General features: G+C 42.4%; 1 protein-coding gene across 1 annotated transcript in view; it reads right to left on the bottom strand.

The window, feature by feature from the left end:
* Nucleotides 1-18,968, bottom strand: part of CPD (carboxypeptidase D) — an 88,618-nt gene that overhangs the window by 28,197 nt on the left and 41,453 nt on the right. The window contains exons 3-8 of the mRNA XM_056559124.1: nt 16,090-16,232; nt 10,771-10,940; nt 8,121-8,479; nt 6,583-6,774; nt 5,246-5,413; nt 3,060-3,169 (exon numbers count right to left, since the gene is read on the bottom strand). Coding sequence (XP_056415099.1) covers nt 3,060-3,169; nt 5,246-5,413; nt 6,583-6,774; nt 8,121-8,479; nt 10,771-10,940; nt 16,090-16,232 — 1,142 coding nt within the window. The remainder of the gene's footprint in view (nt 1-3,059; nt 3,170-5,245; nt 5,414-6,582; nt 6,775-8,120; nt 8,480-10,770; nt 10,941-16,089; nt 16,233-18,968) is intronic.

Raw genomic sequence — 18,968 nt, 5'->3', positions numbered from 1 at the left:
GCTTCTCTCCCCCTGCCTTTCCTGGGGTCTAGAGCGCTGCTGTCGGCCCTTTTCACCCCCTGGTTATCTGGGCCTCCGTCGTGCGTCTCCAGGCCTCCGTCGTGCGTCCCCGGCGTCATTGCTATGCGCTGAACGGCGCGGCGCATGACGTCAGAGCGCCGCGCCGTGCATAGCAACGACGCTGGGGACGCACGACGGAGGCCTGGAGCAGCGCGGACCGGACTCAGGTAATTATGCCACCGGGGATGGGGGGAGGCAACGGGGCAGCGGCGCCGGCAATGGGTGCCGCTGCCCCTTCTCTCCCCCTGGCTATCGGCGCCGGCACCGATAGTCAGGGGGACAGAACGGGCAGCGGTGCTGATAACCAGGGGGTGAAAAGGGCCGACAGCAGCGCTCTAGACCCCAGGAAAGGCAGGGGGAGAGAAGCGGGCAGCGACGGCCTCTCTCCCCCTGCCTTTCCTGGGGGTATATCGGGGTATACACGCGCACACATGCACCCTCATTTTTTCATGGATATTTGGGTAAAAAACTTTTTTTACCCAAATATCCTTGGTAAAATGAGGGTGCGTGTTATAGGCCGGTGCGTGGTATACCCCGATAAATACGGTAGTTAATAAAAATGAATAAAAAGCAATCAAAAAGTCAGATCAAAAAAAAATTGTACAGATAAAAACTTTAGATCACGGCACAAAAAAATGATAGGGGTCAGAAGATGACAATTTTAAATGTATAAATTTTCCTGCATGTTATGATTTTTTTTCAGAAGTACGACAAAATAAAACCTATATAAGTAGGGTATCATTTTAATTGTATGGACCTACAGAATAAAGATAAGGTGCTGCATAGAAACGGAAGACCCCACAAGTTACAAAATGGCGTTTTTTCTTTTATTTTGTCGCACAATTATTATTTTTTTCCCGTTTCGCCGTAGATTTTTGGGTAAAATGATTGATGTCATTACAAAGTAGAATTGGTGGTGCAAAAAATAAGCCATCATATGGATTTCTAGGTGCAAAATTTAAAGGTTATGATTTTTAAAAGGTAGAGGGAGATCAAAACCTGTCCAAAGGAAAAGTTGCTGAGTTGCCCATAGCATCAGATCGCTTCTTTCATTTTTGAAAAGGTCTCAGAAAAATTGAATAAAACAATCTGATTGGTTGCTCTGGGCAACTTTTCCTCTAGACAGGTTTTGATAAATCTCCCCCTAAGAGTGGTTACACCAAATATTGATTTGTTCATTCACTTTTAATTTTGTCAATTGATAAATAACCTAACTAAAACTTTTGCACAGCCCTGCGAAATCAAGGCAGTCTTTGGTAAAAATGTTGACATGTAATAAGTTTAGATCTCACCGGGTCTCAGTCCTGAGACCCACTTCAATCGCAGGTCATAACCCACTGAAGTGCGTAGCAGTGAGTTTCGCTCCCCTCAGTCACTCAAACCAGACTCCTTTACCACAAACTATATATAATGAAGTGAATGATACGGACGCGGCCGCCGTACAGGTAGTCAAGCATTCTGCTGAGCACTTCAGTGGGTTAGATCTAAGACCCGATGAGATATAAACTTATGACATGTCTGGATCACATGTCAAAAGTTTTTACAAATGACAGTAATGTTAGAAGTATATCGTCACAATAGGATCCCTTTCCTATCATAGGATGCATAAGGTGTGGAGGAGTGCAGAAAGATGGCTGCAGGTGGTGCTGCACGTGTAGAATGTAAGGCAGATAATAGCTTCACAGTAGAAAGAATAACGGAGCACTCGCCCAGTAAGCTGCTTGCCACGGATCATGGAAATTAAAGACATGGAACAAGCATGAAGATGTCTCAGGGGACTAGACACCTAACGGTGCGATACGGTCAGTGGCCCGAAATCTGAACTCCCCCCATTTCCATCCAACACCTCCCTGCTCGACCACTGACGTGCCATGATCTGAGAAGCTCCAAGGCAAAAAGCTGACCGGGTGAGTGCTCCGTTATTCTTTCTACTATAAAGCTAATGTTTGAAGTATCCTTAAAATTATAGACTTGTGTGCTGAAGAATTTCAGGAGTACAATGTTTCTGTATATTATTGCCAAGGACTGGGGAGGAGATGTCAAATATTAGCTTTGGATTACAATCAAATAAACACAGAGAAAACTTTTTATATAACACAATCGCTGCCAGCATCTCTACAGTATACTATAGGTACAAATGATAAAATCACGCCTGAGCTCTAATTCCTGGTAGGGGTGTATGAGCCTGGACTCCCAAAATGCAGGTGCCACTTAGGCATGTTCATAACTGCATTTACAATACAAGCCAAAACACTGCCAGGTCCATAGCATGCCAGTCCCCCAACAGTAACAGTGAATTAATATGGGGTCCCATTAGTTTCCTGGGAGAGGTCTAATTTTAATGCTGTTTGTGATACTTTGTCTCCAGTCACAAATTATGGAGCCTCAGATAAAGATGTAAACAAAAATTGACTAGTAATCTGAAAACTTACATGATCCTTGATCAGTTCCAACAAAATCAAAGCTTTTGCATTACAAGCTGTTGGCGATTTCCAGTTACAGAAGTCTAGAGAGAATTAGTGGGGGCACTAGTCTCTACGACTATATTAAAGGGGTAGTCTGGCATTATAAATTTTTTCCCCTTTCCAAAGGATAGGGGATAAGATGTATGATCGCAGGGGTCCCGCCACTGGGGACCCCTGCGATCTCTGTCCAGCCCCTAGCAATGCCGGGGGCTGCACAGACATCGTGAGGGTCCTCAGCGGCGGGACCCCTGCAATCATAGATCTTATCCCCTATCCTTTAGACAGGGGATAAGATTTACAAAGCCGGACTACCCCTTTAAAGTGGATATTTCCTTTAAGTGTTTTTTTTTTTTTTTATAAAAGAAAGCTCAAAACAAGTGACCCTGCGAGAAGAAAAGCGTAGAATTTATCAAGAAGGTCATAATGAGACGTGTTATTGATTACAGGCAGGTATAACCCAGACAGACGCTCCCAGGGCAACGTGCCTACTAATGGTAGAGGCAGAACATTGTGCTTTGTTGCTTTATAGCTCACCTTGGAATAGGAAAGAGCCAGCTGCTGGAACACGGCATCATCTGGGGATTTACTGTACATAGACAAGCCTTTTTCATCATCATCATACGGATAATTAACCACAAGGGAACCTGCAGACACAAGTCAATGCTGTTAGAAAAGACACAAGCTGCCAACATGTACAAAGAGAACCTGCATACACAGATGTGCATTACAATCTGTCCCAGTAAAAGGCCTAAATAAAATTTGAAGACCTGCTAACTGCTAACAGGATTCTCTCTATGGTCTTCTATAAAGCCTTGTGTCAAGCACCACCTTTGGTCCTGTACTAGGCATAACCTAAGGCAAATGTTTTACCTGGAATTTTCCTTTAATATCACTTACATAAATTCCAATTGTATGCAGAACATTTAGAAAAATGTAGAGGGTGTAGCATCAGAGCAGTATAAACATCCATTGTTCAATGCATATTAAAATCAATATAAAAGTCACCATATTGGTTTTTCCCTAGTCACTGAGGTATTTTGAGCCCTTACAACTTTTAGTCGTAATGTGCAGTATGTATGCAGGATGTCCCTCTTGCTACAGAGCAACATGGGTCAGGTGATGATCAGTGTGAGGGATGCACTGTAATCTGTTTTGCAGTATGCACAGACCCTGATCAAGTTTCAAGGGCAGTTCAGAGAGTGCTACTATGTTAGATTTCTCATTGATGCACTCATTTCCGAAGGTAAGTCATGGTCCCAACTAGAAGCCACAAAAAAAAACAGGTTGAAATTAAGCTCACATGTGGGGTCACGTGTGCTCTGCCAACTTAATACTATGGGATGCGCAAAAATAGTTGCACATGCAAAAGCAAGCACCTTCCCCTAAACTATAAATAGTGATACAATCACTAACTACTGCTGTTCAAAGAGGACTCGTCGACTCACTTGACAGGTCTGATTTAATGAATACTGCCCAAAATATTATATTGGTGCACATTTTATAAGGAACACAGCTGTTCCTCTAGCTATTTAAAGAGTACCTGTCACCAAATAAAACTTTTAATATAGTGTTCCTTGTGTAATTAGCAGACACTTTCCCATTCACTTGCTTTTAAAATTATCAACACAAATATGTTTAAAATGTAATAGAAAAAATGGCCACTAGGTGGCTCAGTCCTGTTCCCTGCTGCAAATACAGTGAGTTTAATCTCCTATCGACCTGGCAGGAGTCCAAACTCTGCACTGAGCTTGATTGACAGCTGCACAGAGCCTTACTGAAAGCTGCACAGACTGAAATCTGCAGAGCCTGAGGTCTTCTATTCATCACAGCGCTTTAAAGATGTGAGGGCGGAAGTTGGCCCCCAGCAGGCTTCAGTGATGTCATACATGCTGGGAAACGCCCACTTTCTCCTGCTGGGAGACTGCACTATGAGAGCAAGAAGAACGGTAAGATACAGAGCTTTTTAGGAGTTAGGAGTAGTTAGGGAACATAGCCTGAGTTAGTTTAGAAAAGTTTATTTGGTGACAGGTACTTTTTAACCTGGTAATGTATGGATAAAGTGAGAACAGGATGTTACAAATTCCCTGACATCAATCAATTTATTGCTACATTTCCATTTCACAATGTACAGTTTAACAAAAACACACTCCAGCATTGATGTTTCATCAGTCGGCCATAAACACACATGCTAAAATTGCCATCAGGTCATCTTTAGGCAATTCTCTAACAAGTAAACATGAATTCAACCATGGTCCAGCCACAACAAGCCTATTTTATAAAGCATAAAAAAGGCAAATCCACATACACAGCAATTACGTAATACACCAACATACGTTAAAGCAAGAACAAGCATTAAAACTTCCAGGCAAAGGAGCAAGAAGCAGCCCAATCACATAAGTACCTGTACCATGACTGAAGGGAAATACACAGAAGAATACATGTATACAAGTAGAATATTTTGTACAAATAATGTACACTCATGACATACGTCGTAGGTAAACTCCCACAGTCTAGTGATCACTTACATAGCTAGCTGGTAATGGAATATAATACACTAACACAAAAGAGAAAAATGCCGATGTAGATTCTACATAATTCCAATTCAGACAATTCCAAGGTGAAGTGAAGAATTTACTATTTGGTTCTTCAGATGAGTAATTCTTTGAAAGTTTATGTTATAGGACAGAAGTCACAATGAATACGTGAAATGAATAACATACCTCCATGGAGATTAGCAGACAGAACAAATGGGTAGGTTTTCAGCCAGCTCATTACAGCCAATGTCTCAAGTTGCGGAGGGTCGGTGATTTGGAAGAACTGGTCAGGGAAATTACGATTAAGATCATAATTGTTGCTGTTGTTTCTGCCAACTACTCCATCACGGTCCCCTGCACAGAGACGAGAAGGTGAACATGTAAATAATGTCTTCTATAGTAATCTGGGAAGGTTAAGCAACAACCACTGCTAGAAAAGGATTCAAATATATGTGATGTGAAACCTCTACTGATATAGCTAATAACGTCATTTCTTTCTATACACATCCAAAAAAAAGGCCTTATGCTGTTTATTGGTTTTAATCACTTGCAGGTTGCTTATGGCATTCATTTTACTATGCCACAAAATAGAGGGAAGTCTTGACTTACCAAAGTTTTTTTTTACACTTTATCTTGCTAAGAGAGAGAGAGATGGATAAGGTATGAGGATAGATAAATAGATGCAAAACCAAAGAGTAGGCAGCACAACGAGGGTATAGATATAAACAAATTGCGGGGTGCAAATAGAGAAACAGTCCCAGTCGCAGACTGTATATACAGATCCAAACAAGCAAAAGTCCAGCAGCACACCCAGGAGTAGTGAGGTAAAACACAAAGGTGCTTTATTCACCCATGTCATGAATAAAACATTTCAACGGTATCACACAGTCTTTATAAAGCATGCTTGATAAATACTGTGTGATACAGTTGAAACGTTGTGTCCGTGACATGGGTCAATAAAGCACATTTGTGTTTTACCTCACTACACCTCGGTGTGCTGCTGGACTTTTGCTTGTTTAGTTAAATAGATGGATAGATAGAGTAAGAGACAGAACTAAAATTGAATATCTAGGATTGGTCTTGGTGTCTGTAGAGGGAATGTCTCATTAAGACCTGTGATTACAGCAGCCTCAGCACTGAAACAAAGCAGGCAATCCCTCTCCCCTCCTCCACAGTGTGAGGGGAGGGGGATGTGGCAAATGTAATGTGAGATTGCAGCTGCAGCCCCACTGGAATTTATACATGGCAGACATTAAACAAAGTTCAAAACATTTACTTCCGAATGCTGGCCATTGGAGTACCCCTTTAATAACTTCATGTTCGTGAATTAGGAAGTTTGATTTATTGCAAAAAAACTGCTGAGCTTTGGAAGCTTGATGTTGGTTATTAAAGCTCTAAGAGCACAGTAAACTTTTTATTTTTCACTGGAGATATGCTTTAAAAAGTCTCCAAAGTAAATAAGAGACATATATCCCATGTGTGCAGTAAACGGTCTATTTTTCAAAGTATAAGAAAATATTTACCTTCTAGTGCCTTCTCATAGCCATCTGGATTCATTGAGGGCATAATGTGTATCCTGGTAGTGTTCACCAATCGTGTGACTTCTGGGTCAGTTCCATAGTTCTTGCACAGATATTCAATGAGGTTCAAAAGCAGCTCTCTTCCTACAACTTCATTACCGTGCATGTTCCCAATGTACTTGAACTCTGGTTCTCCTGCAATGAGGTCAAGATTAGGAATAAAAGACATACAAGGCTGACCAGGACCAATGCAAGAGATAGATTTATCAGAATGACAATTTTGTGTGATAAAATAAACCTAAACCACAGACCTATCAATCAAACCAACATACCATATGTGGTTGTTCAGCATCTGAAACTCCCGATCATTTAGTGATAAGTACTCAGTCACCTTTCTACTAAAGAGGGAATAGATGCCTGGAGCCCCTATGGTGTCACAGCTGACAGGCCCCCCCTTTTCTTAATATTTTGCGTGAAAACGTCCATAGACATGTCAAAAGTTGCCAATCGCTCAGTGTCTTACTGCTGAGACCTGCTGCGATCATGAGTTTTTAATCAGGGAAGGGGTGGCGTTGAGAGTGGTCAATTTTTCTGCATAGAAGTCTATGCAGAGAAGTGTACGACTATCTCGTCTGGCTGGGGGGCAGAGCCCAATGCAGCCTACTTCCCCAACTAATAACTCCCGATCGCAGTGGGTCTCAGCAGTAAGACATTGGGCAATCGGCAACTTTTGACATATCTGATTGAAGTGTCAAAAGTCGTTTTTAACCCCTTGGGGACCGAGCCCATTCTGAAATTTTGCATTTCTATAACTTTGAAGCTCTCTGCTTGTAAGGAAAACAGACAATTCAAATAAATAACTAGCGACACATAAGAAAAAAACAGCGCACTCACCACAGTAGATGAACTTCTCTTAAAACGTCCAAGACGAGGCATAGGAAGCCGAACACAGGTACAGGTGTGCGGGTCCGCCTCGCGCTCTCTCGCGCTTCACAGGCCCCTAAAGGGGCCTGTGAAGCGCGAGAGAGCGCGAGGCGGACCCGCTAGCCCGAGAGCGTCTCTGTTTGTACCGTCCCCCCACACACCTGTGTTCGGCTTCCTATGCAGCGTCTTGGATGATCTGCAATAAAGACGTTTTAAGAGAAGTTCATCTACTGTGGTGAGTGCGCTGGTTTTTTCTTATATGTTTCGCTAGTTACAATTGGACTTTACTTCACCGGCTGACACCACCTAAGAACTGATATACACAGGACATGCTGTTATAGTTACCGCTGCACACATGCTACAGGGTTCCAATAGACTATATTAGAGCGGTTGTGCCCAACCTCCTATATAGACTGAACCAAATAAATTATATATTGATTCATATATAAAATATGTCTACTTTATGTTGGCATCATAGAGTTGACATGTTTTTACTTTTTGAAGACATTAGAGGGCTTCAAAGTTCACCCATATGCCCGTGGTCCCCAACAGGTTAATGACAGACATACTTTAACCCTTACCCCTACCAACCCACACAGTTGACATACGTAACATACCTGGCTCATGAACATGTGGGTTATCCGATATTGCCATCACATAAAGCTCTCGTGACTCCACAGACTTGCCAATGGAGTAGAGATGTGTGATGCTGGCGTAATCGCTATTGTACCTCCTCAGGAATATCTCCATGTCAGAATGGTGGTGATGGCGGAAATCCTGGGGCTGGACTGGTTTGTGGGCTGGAGGGACATTCTCAGGTTTAACAGTCACTGGAGGCTCAGTGGTTGGCAGTGGGGCAGTAGTAATATCCAGTGTATCATCTGGTAAAACGGAGACTGAAGGGTTGAGCTGAAAATCAAGCTCAGTAGCAGGTCCTTCTTTTACTTCCACCTGAATAATAGTTTGTGGCAGGTATCTAGATAAAGAGACCAGTGGTCACAGTCAGTAATCGCATTGTGTACATGAGATATCAAGTATGATCGACAGCCCTTCTGAAATAGAGACTGGCACCCAATACTACACACTACCTGATATTTATTGGTTATTTAGTACAGTTTCTGGACTAATTGTAATACAGGGTGGGCCATTTATATGGATACACCTTAATAAATGGGAATGGTTGGTGATATTAACTTCCTATTTGTGGCACATTAGTCTATGTAAGGGGGGAAACTTTTCAAGATGGGTGGTGACCATGGCGGCCATTTTGAAGTTCGGACATTTTTAATCCAACTTTTGCTTTTTCAATAGGAAGAAGGTCATGTGACACATCAAACTTATTGGGAGTTTCACAAAAAACAATGATGTGCTTGGTTTTAACGCAACTTTCTTCTTTCATGAGTTATTTACAAGTTTCTGACCACTTATAAAATGTGTTCAATGTGCTGCCCATTGTGTTGGATTGTCAATGCAACCCTCTTCTCCCACTCTTCACACACTGATAGCAACACCGCAGGAGAAATGCTAGCACAGGCTTCCAGTATCCGTAGTTTCAGGTGCTGCACATCTCGTATCTTCACAGCATAGACAATTGCCTTCAGATGACCCCAAAGATAAAAGTCTAAGGGGGTCAGATCGGGAGACCTTGGGGGCCATTCAACTGGATATGCTAAATTGCTACATAATGATGTGTTTCCCTCTTTATGCACTGAAGCTGGCACGTTCCCTGAGTTTTTCCACCACATTTTGGGTGTCAGGTCCGAGCATTCCTAGATGAACAGTGTCCTGGAAAGTGGATTGGTCATCGTGGGCCAGTTGAATAGCCCCCAAGGTCTCCCGATCTGACCCCCTTAGACTTTTATCTTTGGGGTCATCTGAAGGCAATTGTCTATGCTGTGAAGATACGAGATGTGCAGCACCTGAAACTACGGATACTGGAAGCCTGTGCTAGCATTTCTCCTGCGGTGTTGCTATCAGTGTGTGAAGAGTGGGAGAAGAGGGTTGCATTGACAATCCAACACAATGGGCAGCACATTGAACAAATTTTATAAGTGGTCAGAAACTTGTAAATAACTCATGAAAGAATAAAGTTACGTTAAAACCAAGCACATCATTGTTTTTCTTGTGAAATTCCCAATAAGTTTGATGTGTCACATGACCCTCTTCCTATTGAAAAAACAAAAGTTGGATTCAAAATGGCCGCCTTCAAAATGGCCGCCATGGTCACCACCCATCTTGAAAAGTTTCCCCCCTCACATATACTAATGTGCCACAAATAGGAAGTTAATATCACCAACCATTCCCATTTTATTAAGGTGTATCCATATAAATGGCCCACCCTGTATATAGGGGAACTGCCAATAAGCAAGATTACTTTTTAGTAACAAAGTTAGTGGGCACAAGATGAAGTGAAGGGAAAAGGGGTATGAATTTAGTCTAATAGAAAAAAAAAGATCATATACTGGTGACTTCCTAGGACAGACTTTTTACTGCTTTGCCCAAAAACAAACCATAATAATGGGTAAAATAGCTTTAAATACATGACATTTTCTCTGTGACTGTAAATAGCAATGAAATCAGCAATTCTTGTATGGGGCAAACCATGCAGTTGCTATACTTAGAGCGAGAGGGTCCAGTACTGCTTGGACCTTTGATAGTAAGTATCAAATACCAGTGCAGGGTATCATTTTCCTTAGAAACAACATTCTTAAAGAATTACTGTGAAATATATAAATGTTTTACATGTCGTACAGACATGGCAAATGTTTAGATCGTGGTGATCATGAGTGATAAACAAGTGTTAGTAGAGCACGTCACTCCACAGCTGGTCAATCCGACTGATATGTTCCATAGACTATAATGAAGTGCATCAGCAATAACTTATGATCACAGCGGGTGTCAGGATTAAGACCCAGTGAAATCTAAACATGTAATGCTTTAAAATGGGTTATCCCAAGATAAGGGTGGGTTTGCACTACGTTTTCACTGCATGGCTGATGGATCCAGTTTGGGACAGCGAAAACCGGGCGCTTCCCGTATCCCAGCCGGCTGGGATACGGGAGCACCCGGTATTCGCTCCCCCCCGACCTGATTCGGCAGCTGTACAGTGAAAAAGCAGTGTGAACGCACCCTTACAAGTTATTCCAATCCACAGGATGAGGGGATAACTAGCTTATCGGTAGAGGGGCTATTTTGATCTTTGCTATGGGTACCCTTTTTATCTCTATACATCACTGTGTATGATCTCCACTGATCATGTTTACTTACCCCATTACTGAAGCTGTGATGTTATAAATCCCCGGGGCTAACAATCTCTGGAAGTTGCCCACCTTCCCAGTAGTGATGTTATGGTTAATTCCTGATACTGATATAGTTGCATTCTCAATCCCTTTCTGGGTAACAGAGTCTCTTACAAAACCATTGGCACCAATATGAACCTATAAACAAAGGAGGGGACACACATTATAATTATAGACATAATTCTACATGACAGCACAAGCATCATGGTATAAAGTGCTTGAGACAAATTAGAGGTTTCCTCATATGGGTGTATAGTCCTAAAATGATGCACTTTATCTTCCAACAATATTACCCAGAATAATAAATCTTAAACGCAGTGTATATAAGCAGTGATCTTTATAGCTTATGTTAACTTTATAACATCGTTTTAACTTCTGCCTATAGAATGTATCTACATAAAAAGTTGAGACACCTTGTATAAACATTACCTGTATTGTACTGATTGTAAGAATCTCCCAGCACTACTTTCTGGCTCAATGTTTGCACACTGTTTATTCTATTATTATTTTAAAAGAAGCACACTGGGAAATTATAGTGTGCCTTTATAGAGCAGCATAGTCTATCATCATAAAATAGTATACACTTTTTCAAGAAGCATTTGACTTTGCAGGGAGAGGGTGGAGAGTCTCATCATTGCAGTTCCCCTAATGAGATCACCTAGTGATCTATGCAAAAAACTACCAAGCAGAAACCTGGCCTTACTGTGAGGATACAAGTCCTCACAGTAAGGCCAGGTTTCTGCTTGGTAGTTTTTTTGCATAGATCACTAGGTGATCTCATTAGGGGAACTGCAATGATGAGACTCTCCACCCTCTCCCTGCAAAGTCACCCTCTCTGTGCTACTTCTGCTGTTGCATGTTTGGTGCAGTTTCAGCATATAATAAATGAATAAAATAAAAAACAAACATGAATTTTCAGTTTATTTCAGTGTTCAATGCACCCTCAACAGTGGTGGAAAGATCTCCGATGGAAAGCTAACTATGCAGTGAGCCTTGGCTTCTCTACTTGTCAGAGAAGAGAAGGAACAGGGATATAATTCTCAGCCGCTCACACAAGCAGAAGAATTGGCACCTGCACAGTAATTGTCATCTGATCTGCTTAACAAGGATGTGAATTGTGTGCTACAATATGGGAGAAGGACATAGGAGTCAACAGCTGTGGTGTGTCTCTTGGCCACAAGATGCATTGGAGCTGATGGATTACAAAAGCTAACAAGATAAGGGAACGTTCAATAAGGGTTAACATTTTAACATGTTATACCTACATTAAAACTAATTGGATCTGATTTATGATTGGTAGGGGTCACACCCCCACCAATCAATTACTTGTCACCTTTCTTGTGGTGTGATTCATGGGATAACTCTCTTAAATACTGACACTGTAGAGTCTGTACTAAGCTAAGCTTAAGCCATTACTTGTTTACTATTTGCTTGTTTCCAATACCATTCGGGAGAACTGTGAATTTTGCTTTGGACTTCACACACTGTAAGTTACTCAACATTTTTTATATAAATTAGAGTATATCCATATACAAAAACTGTCAAATGCTGATAAGCTGAACATGTGATTTACCAATAAATTTCTAATCTATATGGGACCAAAATATAACAGACAGGATGTTATATATTTAATGATCATTAATAGTTTGTATTCCTTATGGGTAGCAGTAGGCACTTTAAGGGTCACTCTATATTTGCTAACACTAGCTGTTATTTCATCTAAGTGTTTAAAAAAAAAATCATGTGTGTTCGGGCTGGGCGGTATACCGGTTCATACCAAATACAGAATTTTTTGGGCTGCACAATATGAATTTTCCCTCATACCGCAATACCGGTTGGGCCCCTCCCCCTCAGGAATGTATTATCAGCCTAGCGCAGTGCTGTCAAGCACTGCCCTCCTCCTCTTTGTTAGAGGCCGCCGGGTGCTGGAACTCTCTGTACGCCAGTGGTCTCCAACCTGCGGACCTCCAGCTTTTGCAAAACTACAATTCCCAGCATGCCCGGACAGCCAACGGCTGTTCGGGCATGCTGGGAGTTGTAGTTTTGCAACAGCTGGAGGTCCGCAGGTTTGAGACCACTGCTGTACGCTGTATCCCTATGCCCGGGCTGCAAAAGATACAGAAAATAAACTTTTAACTCACCCACCACGGCCGCACGCTGGGGATGGGGGAGGACAGCGATGCCCCGCCCCAGCCAGTGATAGGCTGAGCCCACTGTCATGTAAGAAGCCGGACACATGATTGTGGCAGGGTGGGAGTGTTGGGGGGGGATCAGAACAGCGCTGGCGGGTCACATGATTTGGGGGTGTGTGAAAATACCGTTATATACCGTGGAACCGCTGCAAGTTAAAAAAAATACAGTGATACACATATTTGGTCATACCGCTCAGCCCTAATGTGTTCGTTGTTCTCCCCCCCCCCCCTGTGGGCATTGGTGTCGCGGCGGTGGTGGTCGCCGCCCGGTGCTGCAACATTTTTTGCTAGGGACGTCAGGGACCCACTCTGGATAGGTGGCCTTGACGTGGCGAGTGGGCTTGTACTTTTTGATCAAAAATGTATACTAACAACCTGTTAGTTTTTGATATTATGCTGAGAAGCAATCAGATCATTATACAAGATTGTAGATGTGCACCATGCCTGTTTTTCTACCCGATTTCACAGCCCTAATGTGTGTCATGATGATCACTCAATTCCTTAAAGGGACACGCATCTCGAAACCATCTCGTGCTGTTAAAAAGAATTGCCCTTTATTTTTTAATTTGATTTGCAGATGTGAATGTCCAGTCACATCTACATAGTGGAGTCGAAAATGAGAGAACAGCTAAGATTTCTTGTTTATTTGTTCGTTGGATCTTGTTTTTTCTTAAAAAGTTTTGTGGTTTCCTTTTACAGTCTGGAAACATACTTTATAGGTACATTATTATGTATTTTCCTAACCTTTTTAGAAAGACTAGAATTACAATCAATTCCATAATAACAAGAGAGGCACAGGAGGCCCCAGAAACTTTTTCCAGTCATAACAGAACAGTCACAAATACCATCAATGTGTTTCTGCACAAATACTACAAGACTGGATAAAGTAATGAGGCACCGGATATCACTGACAGGAAGAAGCCCATGACACAATGCAAACTTCCCCAAGTGCTGACTTGAAGGAAAGGTTCTTACTGGCATGCATGCAAGTGTTCCTTCATGACCTAATGGACGCAGACTAGAAATGTCTAAAATAAGACGTCACCATTCTTGAGATCAAAGTTTAGTCTGCTGTACACAGGACCACTCACCCCAGCACAGGAAAGAATATGCAGAGGAATACAAAATATGAATGTATCTACTTTGGAACTTTATCTTGGTAGGTATAGGCAAATAGCATAATACCGTATATGCTCGAGTATAAGCAGAGTTTTTCAGCACGACTTTTCGAGCTGAAAACTCCCCCCCTCGGCTTATACTCGAGTGAACAAAAAAAAAAAAGTTTCTGGCTTAGCTGTGAGGGGAGGGTCCCGGCTGTCCATCTCCACCTGTCAATCCCTTCTCAGTGGTCTTCAACCTGCAGACTTCCAGATGTTGCAAAACTACAACTCCCACCATGCCCGGACAGCCACCGGCTGTCCGGGCATGCTGGGAGTTGTAGTTTTGAAACATCTGGAGGTCCGCAGGCTGAAGACCACTGCGGCCTTCGTCATCATCCAGACCTCCCTTTTGTTTTCTACTCACCTCCCCTCAGTGGGAAGGAAGGGTGAGCTGGTCCGGGCCGTCTATCTTCGACCACCTATGCTGCAGGGACCGTCCGGTGGGGAGGGTTAGTTGTTCCGGGCTGTCCATCTTCACTGGCAGGCTCTCTTCTCCGCTCCGGGCCGGCCCCGAACTAGTGACACTGCCTTGACACCACCGCGCAGGGATGTTCATGCACAGGGACGTCACAGATGTCTGATGCGCACGGATGTCCCTGCATGTCGTCGTTAAGGCAACGTCACTAGTCCGGGGCCGGAGCGGAGAAGAGGGCCTCCTGGTGAAGATGGACATTCCGGAACAACTAACCCTCCCCACCGGACGGTCCCTGCAGCATAGGTGGTAGAATATGGATGGCCCGGACCAGCTCACCCTTCCTTCCCACCAAGGGGAGGCGAGTAGAAAACAAAAGGGGGGTCTGAATGATGACGAAGGCCGCAGTGGTCTTCAACCTGCGGACCTACAGATGTTTCAAAACTACCACTCCCAGCATGCTGGGAGTTGTAGTTTTGCAACATCTGGAGGTCCGCAGGTTGAAGACCACTGAAAAGGGATTGACAGGCGATGATGATGAAAGGGGGGGGGGGGGATGATGACAGGGTGATGATGACAGTGTGTTAATGACGGGGGTCTGGATGATGACAGGGGGGGGGGGGGGGTGTATTTCCCACCCTAGGCTTAGAGTCAAGTCAATAACTTTTCCTTGATTTTTGGGGTGAAATTAGGGGCCTCGGCTTATTTTTGGGACGGCTTATATTAGAGTATACACGGTAAGTATGTCAGAGACTGTTCCAGTTTAAATACAGGACTTCTCTTGCTCTCAGTCTTTCCTAAAGCCCAATGATTAGCTGTCTCCAGCACCTCTGCTCTGGGCTCGTCTGAAAAAACCTGGAGTAGCCCAGGAAGCAGATTGAAAGGCTCCACTAAAAAGCCTGGATTTCCTTCCATAAAAATTTACTAAAGATTTACCAGAAAATCCTAGCAAGCTAAATCTGGCCAGAGATTTAATTATCTCCTGGATTCCCTGTAACTAACTCAGCTTCTCCTGGATGAGATATGGGCTTCATGGAACCTGGTGTCCAAGTACCACAGGTACCTTGGAGAAATACAGCGATCCCAGACCCCCACTACTGTCACTGTCTAAAACTACACATTATATGCTACTCATGTAATCAATATTAGATTGGTGAGGGGTCAGACTGTAAAGTGCTGGAACTTCTCCAATGCTTACTCATGTATTGGTACTAGCAGGTGCTGTACTCTTTATAGTGGCTAAGCTACTGCAGCTATGTCCCATTCATACGTAGACTCTGGTTTATAAGGTGGATATGGTAAACACTTGCATTATGGTGGATATAAAAACAGATATAAAAAATAAATAAAAAGGCCAGACTAGTCTAACCTCTCTACAAGCAAAAATGTATTGGAAGAATATTTAGTTAGAAAGGTTGATTGAGGGACCATTATAATTGTCTGCAACCAATATAACTAAACACTGATATGCTGTAGGGTAAAAGAAAGAAAATACATTTAAAAGAGTAATAAGAATGGGTTACCATTTCCATAAACTTGAGAAGCGACTCTCTGTTATTGTCCCATTCCTGGGGCAGTTCAGATGCTGGTGGGTACTTGCAACAAGACAGCTCAAATGTGACTTCCAGGCAGTTTCCCCATACATAGTTATAATCTTGCATCCCACCTGCAGAGGGCAGAAAACATGAAATAGAGCTTAATGTACAGTATCACACAGTTGTATATTTTATATATACAGATCTGAATGTACATGCCATCATATACATCTTTGTCACCTTCAACCAAAAGTTTTAACTTTAAATATTGACTGCTTTGTTGCTAGGAGAATTTTTTTAAAAACTTTTTTAGACCATTTTGATTTGCATGTTCCATTACATGGCACACCTACAACCTAAAAGGAGACGCATGACAAGACAATAAAACAGTAGGACACAGACCTTCACAGCCATATTAAACAACAGAACTAATAATTTGTATTTTGTCCATTATTACATAAGATTAAAAAATGGCCAACCTACAATCATATGGTTAGGAACACCCAAATGTAATAGCACTACCCACTGCTATACAATTATGTAAGTACACCAACAAAACCAGTAGAATCTGTAGACACTTTAAAATGGTACCTGTCATATTGCCCCAGAGGAAGGATAGATAGAGATATATATATATATATATATATAGCTTCAAGGCAATCTCGTAGCCTGTGACTTGCTCCCAGACTGCCTAGACCAGAGGAAAAATTTCCAGAAGTCCCACGCAATTCCGGAAATTAGTCCTTTGATCCAGTGTCCATTTCGGTGAAAGTCTTCTGCATCAAGATTTCCTGAGAGCATTCAGCATATCCTGCCGCTGGAGCGACATACAGGTACCCTTTAGGACAGTTTAGGTTTCCCCTTGCAATGAGTCTTGTGATCACTGCAGTAGTACAAGTCTCATATCTATAGTTACTGGCATACCCAGACTATAAAGTTAGAACAGCATGTATTTTAGAAATAAGCCATTTCAGACAATACAGAAAACAAAACTGCGCAAAAAGAAAGGAGTGGTCCTAAAAAAGGTAAAATCTACACTTGTCAACAATATTGGAAAGCTTTGCAATCCAGCTCACCTCTCTGCTCGGCTGCATGAAAGTAACCACCAGCACAAGATTCACAAAAATACTAAGGAGCTTTATTAAAGCGTACCTGTCGTTTCAAAAGATCTTCATAAACCTGCCTGGTTTTGTTAGATTTCCCCTTCAGAGTGGTGACAAGATGATTTTAGTGCTTCAACAGCCGCTATTAAGCCCATAAAGAGTCCCCGCCATAGTGCTCAGCTATTTCTCATACTCTCCATTTCAGGGGATGGGTTGACTGTACTGGGGGAAGATTTACACAGTACAGTACAGGTTATGTGGATAGGAGAAGGGGCTACTGATGCACTAGATTTGCAAGGTGCCGTGTGAGCAGAAATGCAAGAAACAGCAGCATCAATGAAGGGGTTACCTTAGCTTCTGGTGAAATCCTAAAGGAAGGGGAAAGTTACACTGTAGCACTGTGGATCAACTTCAGCAGGTAGACTGTCTTCGCTTGCAGGCACTCAGCCCAAACTTTCTCAGGCTCTCTTTCTTCTCCTGGACATAGCAGATGTTAAGCCAAGCCCCCCACATTCACACACACACACACACACACTTCTGGTGGTTTGCCCCAAGTCTCTACTGGGGCTGCAATCTGCTGTCCACTGTATGTTTCTAAGAAGGGTAACAGCTAGTATGTTGTACCGTTTTTCTGGGGATAAAGTGTAATTTTGGTTAATGAAGGGATTTACTGCCTAAGCTTACAGGCACTCAGCCCAACCTTTCTCAGGCTCTCTTCCTTTCCTGTACATGGCAGATGTTAAGTCGAGTCTCGCGCACACACACACACTTCTTGAGTTTTGCCCTAAGTCTCTCTACAGAGTCTGCAATCTGCTATCCACTGCAGGTTTCTAAGAAGGGGGACATCTAGAATTGTGTGTTGTTTTTCTGGGGACAAGGCCTAATTTTGGTAAATGAAGTAATTTATAAATAAGTTACCAATACATAGGCTATAAAATAGAAAGGACAGTGACCATTCATAAAAAACAAAAAAACAAATAAGAAAAAACACAGCCATACTCACCTGCCCTGATCCCACGCAGCTTACATTCTGATGCAGCTAGGTGGGGTGTCATCAGTGACTGGCTGAGGGGGTATTTTCTGCACTGAAGATACTGAGGATGTGGGGAGTGCGACTTTCCGATGATACGGATCCACATTTTGGGGCTATATAAAATGGCTAGTGATAGCTTTTTTGAACAAAACTATTGGATTTACAGTAGATTATTAACGCCAGTGAAATTCAGCCCTAAAAAAAGAAATTCACTTGCCCACCTCTGATTTTTCAGAAGCAGCATCATCCGACTCCTTTACTAATAAAAGTGTACAAGTAGATCTAAATTCCCAGGGTTCTGTACAGACAACAGAAAATGTATATGAATCATTCTCCTGGTCTGGAAAAAGAAATGTATCTTTAAAAGGACACCATAGATATTAAAAAAGGAAAATAGTATAGGTTTCTGAACACAGCCTTAGATGGCATCATTCGGTTCATCAGAAAGCCTTCAGTCCTTAAACTAGCACAGCGCATGTTATTTTAGAAGAAGACGAGTAAACAAGCAGTTATAGTACTAGGTACCAAAGATGCTACCGTTCCCAAATAATAGGATAGGTTGAAAATCGAACATGTGGGATCCTTTTATTTCCTGATGCATGTGAACTGTAGTATCTTCTGGACAGTCATAAGGACTGATATTTCAGGGTGATAAGGGATGCTCTGAGACCACGTTGCAGTATCTCACATAGAATCAGGTTACCGACACTATAATCTTTAGTTAATCTTAC

The sequence above is a fragment of the Hyla sarda genome, chromosome 2 (genome assembly GCF_029499605.1).
Source record: "Hyla sarda isolate aHylSar1 chromosome 2, aHylSar1.hap1, whole genome shotgun sequence".
NCBI classification, from domain to species: domain Eukaryota; kingdom Metazoa; phylum Chordata; class Amphibia; order Anura; family Hylidae; genus Hyla; species Hyla sarda.
This window is presented reverse-complemented; position numbering and strand designations above follow the sequence as displayed.